General features: G+C 40.1%; 1 protein-coding gene across 1 annotated transcript in view; it reads right to left on the bottom strand.

The window, feature by feature from the left end:
• Window positions 1-987: 987 nt before the first annotated feature.
• The window catches only part of tbx21 (T-box transcription factor 21), a 28492-nt gene continuing 14736 nt past the window's right edge, over window positions 988-14743 (bottom strand). The window contains exons 2-6 of the mRNA XM_034708340.1: window positions 11440-11594; window positions 6726-6847; window positions 4462-4620; window positions 3694-3755; window positions 988-3317 (exon numbers count right to left, since the gene is read on the bottom strand). Coding sequence (XP_034564231.1) covers window positions 2507-3317; window positions 3694-3755; window positions 4462-4620; window positions 6726-6847; window positions 11440-11594 — 1309 coding nt within the window. The 3' untranslated portion in view covers window positions 988-2506. The remainder of the gene's footprint in view (window positions 3318-3693; window positions 3756-4461; window positions 4621-6725; window positions 6848-11439; window positions 11595-14743) is intronic.

Below are 14743 nucleotides of genomic sequence, written 5' to 3'. Positions count from 1 at the left end.
GGGACGAAGACTCTAGCCTTTACAGTGCTTCGACTGCTGAGCTAAACCAAGTCTCTAAAGTGTCCTCAGAACTCATGCAAAGGGATAAATTGGAGATTTTTAGGGATTCTTTCATCATTTTGGTGAATCTGAAGCAGATATTTTTCACCAGGAGTTCCCAAATTCAACCTCAACTCAAAGACCAAAAGCACACTGCATTAAAGCTACAGTATGTAATTTTAAGAGGCTGTACAAAGGCAACATAACATTCATAAGTGTGCTTTAATTTGTGTGTTATCACCTGATATTCAAATTGTTTTGTTTTTGTTAACTTAGAATGAGCCTTTTATATATCTTTCTCTATAAGGAGCTTTTCTCCTGTTGTAGATGCAACCATCTTGCATCGCCTTGTTTCTACGGCAGCACAGACTGGACAAACTAGTCACATGTGCATTGTTGCATTTTATGTGCAGCCGTCAAAAATGCACCAGTTTGAAAATGTAGAAGAGGAGTAGTTGTGCACAAAATAATTTAAATTAGTATTTTGTTTTCGTGGTAAAAACTTGACAAATGAAGGATCAGGAGCTTCTTGTCCTCAAAGGCCACCATCCTCCAAAAGAAGGGGTGAGCAGGGGAGCAAGATGTTGCTAAATATTCCAATTTCTATGCACTGTACCTTTAAGTGGTTGTTAGACCTACACCTGACTTTTTTATGCAGCTTCTTGTCCTCGAAGGCCACCGTCCTCATAAAGGAGGGATAAGTAAGGGAGCATCTCAGTCTAGAATCTGATTGCAAGATATTGCTTAATATTCCCATTTCTGCACACTGTACCTTTAAGTGGTTGTTGGAGCTACACCTGACTTTTGTATGCATCACAGGAGCTTCTTGTCCTCGAAGGCCATCGTCCTCCAACAGGAGGGGTGAGCGTCTCAGTCTAGATTTTTATCACTAGATAGTCCCATTTCTGCACACTGTACCTTTAAGTGCTTGTTAGAGCTACACCTGACTTTTGCAACCAACCTTAAGATGTCATATATTTTAGGATCAATTCAAGCCGTTTCCAGACAACGAGTTAGAAAAGAGAGATATTAAATATGAAGTTTTTAATAGTGAAGGTCAGCTGGTGACTAAAATGCATCACTGTGAGGTGAGATGGTCTACAAACCTGCACTTTTATCACACATTTAAATACTACTGTCACCCCTTTTTGGATGGCTACAAGCCTTTAAACCTGGCTATTAGTTTGCATAATCTTTCTATTTACCAACTTTCAAATCATGTTCGTCCTGATCCTGAAGCTGATAAATGATTTGCATCTTCAAAAAAGTCATCCTGAGGCAGAGTTTGAGGATTTTTTGAACAAAATTGAACATAAACTGCAAAATCCTCAGAAGTTAAAGGTCAGTTTTAGATTTTCTACTCTTAACAGCTTTTTTATCATGTTTGGCAAACGTCTAGATGCTCAATTTAAATCATGCTATAGGGTATTTTTTCCTTTCTATGACCCCTTCTGTCATCTTGTTTGTCCTCTTATTCAAACATTTGTATTTTAAGTCATCAAACAGATCTTTAAAGGTGACTGTGTTGATGTTTTAGGCCGTAAAGTGCTGAACTCTGGGCTGCAGGTTATTACCAAATGCTCATTTGTATCCCAAATCAAAACATCATAAGGAGCTTTAAAGGTACAAGCTCTCCTTTTTGCTGCTGAGTAATTCCTTAATTCTATCAGTTTCCCTTTGGATCGTCTCCAGGTGTGAGGAGTTGCTATTTCTGCACACACACACACACACACATAGATACACACACACATAGACACACAGAGAAGATTGTCCTAGCTGGATTGAGCTAGATTAGCAGTCGTACTTCAGAACATGTGCCGCTTAAACCCTCTTAACCTCCTGACATTAGTTAACTCAGACAACTCTGACCTCTGCACCGCCTGCAACGCTCCTCTGTGGCCACCAGTGGGCGCTGCAGTGCAGCTCCAGGGCCTGATTGATGAGACAGAAGTGTGTGAAATGTAATTTCTTCTCAAGAATGATGGTGGGGGGGAAGTGAACGTGAGCATATTGTGGGAGTATGTGTGAATGGCTGAGGGTGAGAAAGAAGAGACAGAGCGGAGGAGACGCTGAGAGAGTTTGATGCAGAAAGAACAGACAAGCCCTTCAGGCGTCTGTCAGCAAGCAGATATGCAGATCATTTTTTCACCCCCAAATCTCCAGAAGCTTCCGAGGCTAAAGTCACAGGTCTGTTTGTCTGCGTGGTGTTTATGTGACTGTAGGGCAGCGCACAGTCACATCCACTTCTGTTCAACGGGAAGTTTGACAGTAACCTTGAAAGTTCCTCCTGCAGTCGTTTGACACTCTGAGAGGAGACTTTGTGGACCGTGTGTTCAGATGCTGCAACGTGGTTCTGGTTCACAGACTGTTCCAGCCCTGACTGGACAGACGATGTTTGGGAAGACGCTGGGAGAGACTGTTGTGATGCATGAAGCCGTGTGTGTGTGTGTGTGTGTGTGTGAGGTCATCAGTGGGCGAAGTAGCCGTAGTAGGCTGCGTCGCTGTTGCTGTCCTTCTCGCAGACGTCTCCACTGCGGGGGGGCGGGGAGTTTTCAGTGCTGGACGTGTAGGGCGACACCCTCCTCTTCTTGTTGTCGCCGACGCCGCCGCCTTCAAACAGGCCCGAGTCCGCCGACGCCGCTGATTTCACAGAGGGAGCCTCGAGCCAGGGCTCCTCATCCACCACCTCCACTGAGTCTTTGGGTTTCTGCAGGGGCGTCTGCAGGGGCGTCTGCAGGGGCTCCAGGAGCGAGGGAGGGTGCAGCCTGGGGTTGCCGGGGGACGTGGAAGACGATGAGGAGGAAGATGAGGACGATATGGGTCTGAACCAGCCCAGACTGGGGCCGTGCTTACTCGGGTGGCTGAGGTACTGAGGAGTGGGCCGGCTGGTGGTCCAGCCCGCTGAGGTGGCTCCTGATACAGAAACACTTGTAGAAGCGAAAGGATGGTCGGGGTAGTAGCTGAGGGCGTGGTGAGCGGACGTCTGCAGCGGGAACGGTTTGTAGAAACTGTTCCCAGAGAAGTCGCCCTCGTACGAGGAGGCGAAGTCGAGCCGGTTGGGGGTCACGCCCTGCTGAGGCGGCAGGTACCAGTGGCTGTGAGGACCCGGGCTAGAGGAGGGGTCTTTACGCTGCTGGCCCATGGTGAAGCGGCCTTGAGGCAGGGGGCTCATGTACTGCTCGGAGAAGTAGCCCTGAGAGTAGCAGCTCCCTGTTAGCAGCTGCTGGGTCTCTGTGGGGGAGGGGGTGAGGCGGTCAGAGTCAGGAGGTGCGTACAGCCTAGGCATGAAGGAGGAAGAAGAGAAGGAGGGGAGGGGGAGGGGGGGAGGGGAGGGGGGGCAGAGTGTGAGAGGAGAGAGAGAAAAAAAGAAGGTGTTATTTCCTGAGCAAACCTCAAACTATCTATCAAACATCTCACAGCCCCCTCACACCCTCTCACTGCTGCATGCTCGAGCTGTGCAGAAAATTTCATCTATTCCGATATTAAAATAAGAACACACAGATATGACTGAACATGCAATGATCCTCCATCACTATTTATAGTGAGCAAATGCAAGACTCAAATAAAGACACGGTCACTCTCCTCTCCAGAAAGGAGACGATTCAACGACACTTTCTCACAGCAAACACAGTTTTTATGTGAAAGATTACTTACGTGTCGTAGCTGTCGCGGAAACCTTTAGCGAAGGGGTTATGGTCTATTTTCAGCTGGGTGATCTGCACGGGGGAATAAGAGGAGGGCAATGAGAGGAAAAAAGGGAAGGAGTGAGCAACCACGCAAGAGAAACAAGAGAGCAGACAGAGAGGAGGTCACTGACTAATAATTAATGAGGATAATGAGGAAGAGGTCGTCCGTCTGAAGCGATAAGTCGGCACGTACACGCCGATATTTATATAAACAGAGAAAGAATAAACGCCAAACTAACGGGGGTGAGTGTGCATTACTGCAGAGACATGTTCCACAATGAGCAGCTGTTTGAGATCATCTGTATACAGCACACACTGAGCCACTGTACTCAGGTCAGCTGAGGTGATGATGTGACTCTTCCATGAACTCTGTCACTGTACGCTAACCCGTGCGAACACGTACAGTAGATTGTACGGATTGTAAATTAGTGTGTGTGAATTTTTCATACATGCATGCATAAACTGAGGCCTCTATCAGAAACATGGCTCTGACATGAATCATTGAGGCTGGGGCCACATTAAGACGGTGTTAGAGAGGTTAGAGGAGGTGGTGTTGTGATTTTACGGCCTCATCATGACAGAAAACGATGAAGTAGTGAGTAAGTGACTTAAATAAGTCAGTCTCGTCTTTTTTCACAGTAAAAACACTCATGCAAAGTTTACTAGGATATTTGGTGATGCAATGTCAAACACGTCAGTCACTGTTTTCATGCACAGCTGTTTCCTTGTGACTCACATCTGCGTTCTGATACGCGGTCACAGCGATGAACTGAGTCTCCGGGAAGATGAAGGTCTGAGCTTTAGACGACAGGAAGGGGTCCTCGGAGCCGTCCTCCTTGACCTCCACGATGTAAAGGCGAGGCTGGTACTTGTGGAGCGACTGGAGCACGATCATCTGGAGAGGAGAGACACAGATGTTGTTCTTTATGAAATATATTCTCCACTGATATGAAAATGAGAGAGAGTCAGAGAGGAAGTAATGACAAAAGAGGGAAAACTAACACACTGGAGTCAAACTAGATGAAATATCTTGGATGTTGTGACTGCTTCTAGTGAGTGGAGTCAATGTGGCAGTATTTTAAACATGCATTCTTGCTAATGGCCAGCAGGGGGCAACCTCACTGGTTGCAAAAAGAAACCCATTAACGACTGCCAGTAGGTACTGAACGACTGTTAGGTGATAGGAGAACAACTGCCAGGAACTAGACTAACGACCCTACTTTGGACCCTTTTGTGACTACCTGGAAACACCCATGATTGTTAGAGGCTTATATCTTCGAGCTCTTCCCCAGTCTGGTCAGAACTGAAGAAGCCTTTCGGAGGAGAGGTGAAACGTCTTCAAGAATTTCTACCAGTCCAGTTGCCTTAAGGACCAAGCTTTGGATTACCATTACCTGGATGACTGAGAACCTTCACAGACAAACCCAGGAGAAATTAACTTCTCTTATCTTCTTTTTTAACCTACTTTCCTAAAGTTGATCTTCTCAAACTCTATATTTAAGTCTTCAAACAGCTTGATTTTGGCTTTTTAAATGGTGCTCCTTTTCAGGGTAAAAGGACGAAGAGCAACCAAATACTCAATGAGCTGCAACCATAATATGTCAGGTGTTCTGCTCTTCTGTACTTAAACACACTCTTCAGAGTTATCTCTCTATTTTCTGGGTTAAAATTGGATTCATCACCAGAATTACTAGTTGGTTAAATTAATTATTAATATTTGTATTCATTTAGGTCTTAAATGCCGGTCATATCTTATGTCTGAGCTGTAGCGCAGCCTCCAGCCACTAGATGGGGCTGTAGCTCCAGTTAACGTCTGCTGCCATAAAGCTATTATGCTCTACTACGCGGATGTAAACACGCACAAGCACAAGCACAGCGTGGTGACCTAGTAAATATATAAGACAAGATAAGATGTTGCTTATTCGTCCCACAACGGGGAAATTTAAAGTGTTACAGCAGCAAAACAGTATGAAGTAAACAAGAGCATATATATCAATTATTAAAAAGTTATTAGCAATTAAAATTAAAGAAGTAAAAATAAGAATATCTTATGAGTGTATAAACACAACTAAATAAGTCAATTTACAAATAAATAAAATAATTACATACCCATATTTATTTTTATTTATTGCTTATCTGTCATTACCAACCATAATCACACCATGTCAACCTGTCACTACTGAATCATTTTTAATACTGCCTGTAATTACTGCTATTTAATCTATATTCCATTTGTAACATTGTATATATCTAAATTGTATTCTGTCTTTATTTATTTATTTGGATTTATTACTTATTTTATTTTACTTATTGAAACTTCTTCTTGATTGTACTTATGTCTGGGTTGCTGTAACAACTGAATTTCCCACCCGGGGGATCAATAAAGTAATATCTTATCTTATCTTATCTTATCTTATCTTAAAATAAATAAATAAACAAAATAAATAAAATAAATAAATAAATAAAATAAATAAATAAATAAAATAAATAAAATGGAGATAAAGTTGTATGTAGGCTGTGTCTGGTTAAACTGACATATAACCACTCCACCAGAGCAAAGAGGAACCAGCACAGGCATGAGGACGCTAACCTGCAAGGAGGACTGAAGGCTGGCGGTGCCAGCTCTGCTAGTGTTAGTCACACTCTGCAAACTGTGTTAAGTTGTGTTAAATAACTTGTGCCTAATTCTGACAGTTTGCTGAGTGTGTTCTCACCTTCAGATTGGTTGGTTAGATTTTAAATGTCAGTTTAAACGACTGGGAAATGAGTTGCTTTGGAATATCCCTAGTTAGAACTTTTTATTTAAGGTCAGTTTGCAAATGAAAATGTAGCTTGTGTTTGCTGACACTTTGCTCCTCGTCTGCTCCTCCCTCCAACATATTCCACTATATGTGCAGCAAAGGTCAGAGACATGACGCAGACAATGAAACCTCAAAAGAAAGGGTCGGTTCTTGACGCTCTTTAAGTGACGTACGTTTGGAAAGATGACACTGACTGTACCTGAGCCACGTTGTTGGTGCTGCCCTTGTTGTTGGTGAGTTTGAGTTTGCTGAAGGAAACTTCTTGTCTCATCCAGTGGGCTCCTGTGTTCGGAGAGTCAGGGTGCATGTACATCCTGTTCCCTGTGAGAAGGAAAGTTTACACAATGAGCAACACGTAACAATTACCAGTGTTAACTGTAAATTGTCAAAAGGTGAAAACTGCGGTCTTGGTTGTCAGAGGCTGGAGGTGAAGAAGCGTCACTTTTTCCTCATATTTCCATCACTGTTTTCTGCTATGATTGAGTTTCCATGAAATATCAGAGCTGTGATTTTTCACAGCATCACCACAATGACCTGCTTACCTCCTTACAGCACACCGCACAGATGAACTATTAAATCTAATTCAGTAAAACAGTTTCACCACAGTTTCCACAACTGTAGCACTTCAGCTGTCACCTTTTAACAACAGCTGGCACACGTGTGACTACACCTATCAGTGCAGTTTCTATCATTTACATTATTGTGGTTACAGTGTCACCGATCAAACGCAAAATATCGCCTCGGTTGACTAGCTGTTGTTTTTGTTTTAAAGGTGTGAACAGGAGGAAATAATTAGGGGAGTGAAAGATAAGATGCTGAGAACGAGACAAGGATGGAGAGAGAAGCTTGAAACAAAAGACTTCTTTTGATCAAACCTGCTTAAATTTCTGCTCATCATGTTCAGTTTATTTAAAAAAAAGTGTTTAATGTCCTTAAAGAAGTGTTGCTTTCTGTCATTTAAAGGTTAAATTGGAGAGTCTTTAAGGGAGTCACAGTTATGTCAAATAACATAATCAAATCTGGATTTTAGGCTCCTGTAAGGAATTTTAAAGTGGCTATGAAACAGACTAAAATTAATATTGAAGCCTCTTTATGACCTACAAAACAAATAATGATCAACATGCTGACAGATTATTTCTACATGGTTGTTTCAAGGATCAAGGATACTTTATTGTCATTCTGACCATGCACACATTAAAAAACAAATAAAATGTATATAGATATAATATAAAAAGTGTTTATTTTTGTAGTAAATATTAAATAATAATAATATAAAGTAAGTGAATAAATAGATACCTGTATGAGTGAGCAATATAAAAATAATAAGGCACTTCAAGGCAATAGATAATGTTTGAAATTGCTGCCAGGGTGTCTGTCAGACCAACTTTATCTTACATTTTCCATGGCAAAGATCCTCAACAAGCTTTATTTTTGACTGTTCATATAAAGCAGGATTTGATTTTTACAAGATAAGATGAGCAAAGAGAGAAGAAGTACTGTTTTGTTGATGCAAGAATTTAGTGGCACTAAAATCAAAACAAATGAAAAGCTTTAAAAATTAGTGGTACAAATATTCTACGTTTCTTGACACCAGAAAATATATAATACATCATAAACGTCTTTGGACGATCATTAAATATCTGATGATGATATTGAATCTTAAAACTCCCTCTGTGTTTCAACAGCTGTGTAAACTCCACAAACAGTTGCATTCATCTGAAGGTCTCCAGTTTACAGGGTCACTTTTAAAACCGTAACACCGGGAGAGAAGACTACTGTTACAAGCTGCTAAATCAAGAGAATCACAGCTTCTTCTTTTGAAAAGTACACACATACAAAAAAGATAGAACAAATAAAACTAATGAAAGAAAGAGAAATCAAGTGAATCACAGATGGAAAAAACAATGACTGTGAATGGTTTTTGGAAAAATTTGAAACAAAACATTTTTGAAAAAAAAAATGTTGGAAAAAAAAAAAATTTGACCCCAAAAAAAATTTGACCCAAAAAAAAATTTGACCAAAAAAAATTGAAATTAAAAAAAAAAAAATAGATTTTTTTTTTTGAAAAATAAAAGAATTAGATTTTTTTTTTTGAAAAATAAAAGAATTTGAAAAATAAAATTTGACAAAAAATCTTTTTATAAAACAAAATTTGCAATTTTTTTTTTTTGAAAAAAAAAAAATTTGACAAAAAAGTTGACCCAGAGCCTGTCGAAAAACATAAATTTTTCTTAAAATTTGAAATTGTGCTCCGAATGCAGAAAAAACTTGAAAAAAAGTGAAAATTTTGCGCCTGAGGTTGAAAACATAGAAAAAGCAATGAATGAATCAACACGTGAGAGGAGATAAGCTTTTTCTTTTGAAAAGTACACACACATACAAAAAAGATAGAACAAATAAAAACACCTCCTAGCAGGGGATTTTTAGGGGGGAGATTATCTACCTCTGAACTAAATTTAGACCCTAGTTCAACCGGTTGAAACACATGTAGTTCAGGGGTAAAGTCCCTTGTTCCGGGTAAAGTTCCTCCGGTTGAAAAACGCCTTATGTCAATTTAAATCTCCTGTGAAGAACTTTTGGTTTGGACAAAAGAGTACCCCTTGTCTCTTTCCTGATTTTGTCCTGTACATACCAAGGCAACAAAAAAAAATCTCCTCTTGCTTAATCCTAACGATCAAAACTACCTCTGACTGTAAATGATAAAGAAGCATCACCAATAATTTCAATCTGTTTCACAACCAGCTAAAAACTCCTTACTGTGGCTTTAATGAGATGCAGTGCAGTTACACAGTAATACCCTTCTCTCCTATTTCTATAAGAGGACAAACATGAGGGAAGCTGTGAAGTAAATCAATAATAACTAACAGTATGTTGGTGTAATGTGACTACAGAAACATGCAAATCAAAATATATATTTAAGATACCTCACATGAATTAATGGAGTCTGTCTTAAAGTGTATTAATCTGCAGCCAGTGTAGCTGTGAAGGAGCAATACCTCAAAATGTTCCCTCCTCATGTTGGTTACTCGCTCTGCAGACAGTCTGTCATCTTCAATACGAGCTAATTCAACTGAAATTGTCCACAGAAACCTCTCACGTCTCTCGTGCATCATGCTGCATGTCTCGGTTTACCTACTGTAAACAACACAGCTAAATAAACCACTTCCTCAACATCTCCCAGGCTGCACTGAGCTGAGCTGGAGGGTAACACGTCTTCAACTCATCCTGTGAGCACGCTTAGGTTTGAGCATTTTCTTTGCTTTTGGAAGACCCTGGGAAAAAAATGTGAGCACGCTTTCTGTTATCCACCAAAGATTATTTAATGTCGCTGAGGTGTGCTGTGAAAGCTCTCTGCAGAGTTTTGCATATCTGCTGCTTCAAACAGAATAAAGTGATCTGCTGACGGTGAGTGCTCACATCTCTTACTAACTTTGCAGGACCACAGTGAAGCAATACTCAGGTGCTCTCTGGTGTTGCATGTTAAGAAAGTATCACTGTTAGACCAAATATTCACATGTTTATTAAAGGTCTCCAGAATCAAAATTAACTCCAACATTTTAGATTTGATCAGGAAAAGTTTGCAGATTCTCCAAAATGTTAAAGTTCTCATTATGCATCAATTTAAAGAAGTCAGGCTTATTTAGATAAATAAATATAATGCTGGGAATTTGATCTCTAATAATGCATCATATTTTCTGTTGCTTATATTTTGTATTTAAAGGATTTTTCTCTTAATAAATTTAAACAACATTTCTCTGAATTATTGTGGAGTATTGCAAAACCTGGACACACTTCAGTAAGTCCAGGTATAAATAAAGTGTAAATTAGTAAGTTGTATCAAAGTACAGTATGTGAGTAATTCATGTATTATCTAGATATCCTCTCTTTTATGATTCCCTTTAAAACAAAGTCACAGTTTGTTAACCTTCACTTTTAAAAGAAGGGTAAAACATTTTCTAATCCCTCCTCGACCACCTCTGTGTTTTTCGTGTGATAGAGTGTAAATCAGGGGTGTCAAACATACGGCCCGTGGGCCAAAACCGGCCCACCAGAGGTTCCAATCCGGCCCGCGGGATGATTTCGCAAAGTGAAAAATTGAAGAGAAGACATTTACTTCCATTTTTCAATAAAAGTACTATTTCAAATTTGTTTTTTACCTATGAGGAGGAAAAATAATATTTGCAGATTGCATAATCTGGTTGAATTTCATAGAATTTTTAGAGTGATTCAAGATCCAACACTAAAGTTTGTGTATATGTAGAAGCGGTGGATCCACTATTTTCGTAAGGAGTCTCATATCGTACATGTGCTTACCATACATGTGGGTGCGTCATAGGTGCGCTCCTTCACTACTAACACTAGCACTACTGTGTCAGGTGACTGGGAGAATTATGGCCAAGCTGTTGTCTCTATGTATTCTTGTACTGTACACCTTCTTGTTGCTGCTGTAACTCCATGAAGTTCCCCGTTGTGGGACGAACAAAAGAGTATCTTATCTTATCTTATCTTATCTTAAACCTGTGTGCTTGTTGTGTCTGCAGCAGGTTTCAGTCCTTAAGAATATCATGTTCGGCCCGACTATGAGACTCATCATGGCGAAAAATACAATAGGTGTTTTTGTAGAAAGATAGTTCATTAAATGTGAAAATGTGTGGAATGTACTTGTACTTTTTTGCCCCAAAACAAAAGGAAAAATGTGGAGTTGTCGTTATTTATAGGGTTATTATGTTATGATTTTACTGGTCCGGCCCACTTCAGGTCATCTCGGGCTGTATGTGGCCCCTGAACTGAAATGAGTTTGACACCCCTGGTGTAAATGATTCTCTCAGTTCATGTTTCCAGTAATTAAGACAGACAATTAAAGCATCAATCAGTAACTTTGTGTTTTGTCATGAGTTTCATTGTAAATGTACCTGGCATGTTCCCTTCTGCTTTCCCACACTGGACCCACTTGCCGCCCTGGTACCTCCAGTGATGCTGATCAGCCAGAACCACGTCCACGTACACGTTATAGTGAGCGGTCGGATCCAGGAGGCTGATGTTGAAGCTCAGGAAGGGGAACATCCTCCTGGAGAAACACAAGGAAAAGACACGGTTATTGATTATTTTATAGTTTCAACCACCTATTAAAAAAAACATCAACTGACAACACATGATTTGGCGATTTTCCATTCTTAATTAAATGTTTTTGAGGTGATTTTTGTGTCTTCTGTGTCATTACAGCTGCTCTGAAGTCTTAAGAAAGATTATTTCTGTTGGAAATGATCAACCAACTCAAATCCCTAATATCTGAACAGCCTATATTTGACAGTTATGCAAGTCGATGAACCATGGCAGTTAATGAAAGTACAGTAAAGGTGCCAGTAGACAAGTTTTGTTAATGAAAAAGTGCTACAATAAACATGCAAAACCAAAATAACACAAAAGAAATTATGCACAATATTCAAGAAGTGATTTGATCTCTGTATATTACTTAAAGGAGTATTACGCTCATTTTCAGGCTTTATATTGCCCATCTGATAGCTTTGTAGTATCTTTACATGATTTACAGCAGGGGTGTCCAAAGTACGGCCCGGGGGCCAATCGCGGCCCAAGGTCCATTTATTTATGGCCCCAAGCTTCCATCTTAAATTGTGTTATTTATAGCACAGAAATTAATCACATTCTAAATCATCTGTACATTTGAAGTTTCTCTCGCACAAACAAAACTTAAGTCAATCAAGAAACGTATCAAAAAGCTTCATATGGACAACCTGTCTAAAGCCAAAGCACTGGGCATTCTACAAGACGGCAATAAAGAAGAAACACAAGAACTCTTAAAGCTGACAGGTTTTCAAATTACTGTTTTTATCATGATGTGAAAATGTTCTTGATGAACACTTAAAGTTCAGAAGACACAAAAGAGAACACAAGACAAGATCAAAATTATGAAATTGTGTAGAAAAGGCAAAATTTGATGCATAAAAATTGTTCAGAACGCAGGAAAATAATTATTTAGTTCTTAAATTGTTGTCTGCTGGTCAGAAAAGTCTAAAAAACAACATGAAAAAGAAGTGTGATGAAATCCACATCGTGATCCTGCCATAGGAAAGTAATGATACAATATTTTTCCCACATTGCCCGACCTGAAAAACATTTTCCTCCAGAAGAAGATAAAGTTTACGTGGCTTGAAGAGAACTGAGGACTACCTAGTTACTGATTTATTGAGAAAATGTTTAATATAATTGTTATTAAATAGAGATTTCATATATAACTTTTATGATTACTCAGTCTCAGTAGGAGCCACTGGCCCTGAGGTATTCTGACAACATCAAATGTGGCCCTCTTTGAAAAAAGTTTGGACACCCCTGATTGACAGCATTAAAAAAGCTACTGTCTCTTTAAGAGCGTCCCGGAATCTGGGAGCCTGCTCTGCTACCTGCAGTGTAACATCTATTATGCTCTTATAAGGAGACTAACCAATCTGTGATGTCACAAATTGAGCAAATCTCATCTCCCTCTCACAAAATTCTCTTGTGGCTTTTTGAACAAGCGGTTCAGAGCAGACTGGGATTATTCTAACACACGTTTACCTCACAATTTGAAACTTTGCCCACCTTTAGCATTGACATCCAACATTTTAACTGAACGTTTGTTTGTAAAATATGATAAAGCATTATAAAGCTTCTTTAAGTTTTGAGAATAGAAACTTTCTTAAAGCAAAAATAAACAAAAGTAAAACTGTGTTCTCTTGCATACCTATTCCAGTTTCAGGTACATACAAGCAATGATTAGGTCAATATTTATGATGTCAGGAGCTCTGCAACTGGCTTCAATAGCAAAGAAAGAAATGTATTAAATATGTGAATAGATAAGATAAAGATTTGGACCCAGCAGACAAACAGCACAAGCTCAAAGTATTGCTTCATTTGTTGAGATATTAAATGCATGAATAACTACCAACAGGATTTGACTAACTGGGGCGCTGGTGGCTTAGTGGTCTAAGCGCCCCACATACAGAGGCTACAGTCCTTGTCTCAGGAGTCGCTGGTTCGATTCCTGGCCGCAACCATTTCCTGCATGTCTTCCCCCGCTCTCTACTCTCCACATTTCTTGTCTCTCTTCAGCTGTCCTAACAAATAAAGGCAAAAAACGCCCAAAAATATAACTTAAAAAAAAATATAGAATTTGCCTGACTGAGATTGTGCAGTGTTTAAAAAAAAGAGATACAGACAGAGAAGAATGAAAGAAACCCAGAGGAGAGGGAACACTAATGAAGTATGTCCTGAAGAAGGCATGCAGTGAGGACACAGCTACAAGAACGATGTAAAACCAAGCAGTCACATCACTAAATGCCATTAAGGATATTTCAAGTGCTTAAAAAAGGCTCTAATGAATGGGAGTAAGGTAAGGATGTGTTCCCTGTTTGCACCTTGAAGCGTTTTCTCCGGCCGTTGTAGGATCAAGAGTAATGGACGGGAAGTGGGGGGGATGTCTGACGAGTGGAGGGGACGAGTGTAAGTGAATTTTTAATGCTCCTGTTAATAAAAGATGGCTCAGAAGCTGCCCCTGATTGCTGGAGCTTTACATGTTGAACTTATTTTGAAGTCAGAGGGCTTCAGTGAGACGGGGTGACCGGGAGGTCAGGGCGTCCCCGGGCGCCGCAGCCAAGGAAGGAGAAGGAGGAGAGGCTGGGTTAAAACAAGAGGAAAAGACACACAAATATAGGACATGGACACCAAACACACAAAAAAAACACAAACACAACATGTAAGACGGGACACATGTGACAGGCTGTGGTGACATGTTCGCGTACACGAGAGATTCAGAGTGCTTGTAGTTTTGATAGAGAAGCACTTACAGCGTCTGGATTACTAACCTGGAGGAGTTCCTGTTTTATATTTTACAGAGTGAAGCTACACTCAACACTTCAAGAGACACACAGTGGTAAGAGAACACACAGGAACATCCCAGAACACACATGTTGTTGGTCATTGTTACATTTGTCACCTTATTTTATAAGTAGCACAGTAACCTCTTTCTGACATGCACAAAGCTCCTGAAAATATCCAGAATCATCTGGGTTAACTACTCGTGTGAAGACGAACAGCCAATCTTTTCTCCCCAACTTCACCCGGATAATTTCCTACTGTCCCCCCTTGTGTCATATCAGGGTAAAGTCCATGTGAGGCACTGTCTCTCAGGTATATGTCACTTTTATTTAAACAAATATTCAG

This window comes from Notolabrus celidotus, chromosome 18 (assembly GCF_009762535.1).
Source record: "Notolabrus celidotus isolate fNotCel1 chromosome 18, fNotCel1.pri, whole genome shotgun sequence".
Classification (NCBI taxonomy): Eukaryota; Metazoa; Chordata; class Actinopteri; order Labriformes; family Labridae; genus Notolabrus; species Notolabrus celidotus.
This window is presented reverse-complemented; position numbering and strand designations above follow the sequence as displayed.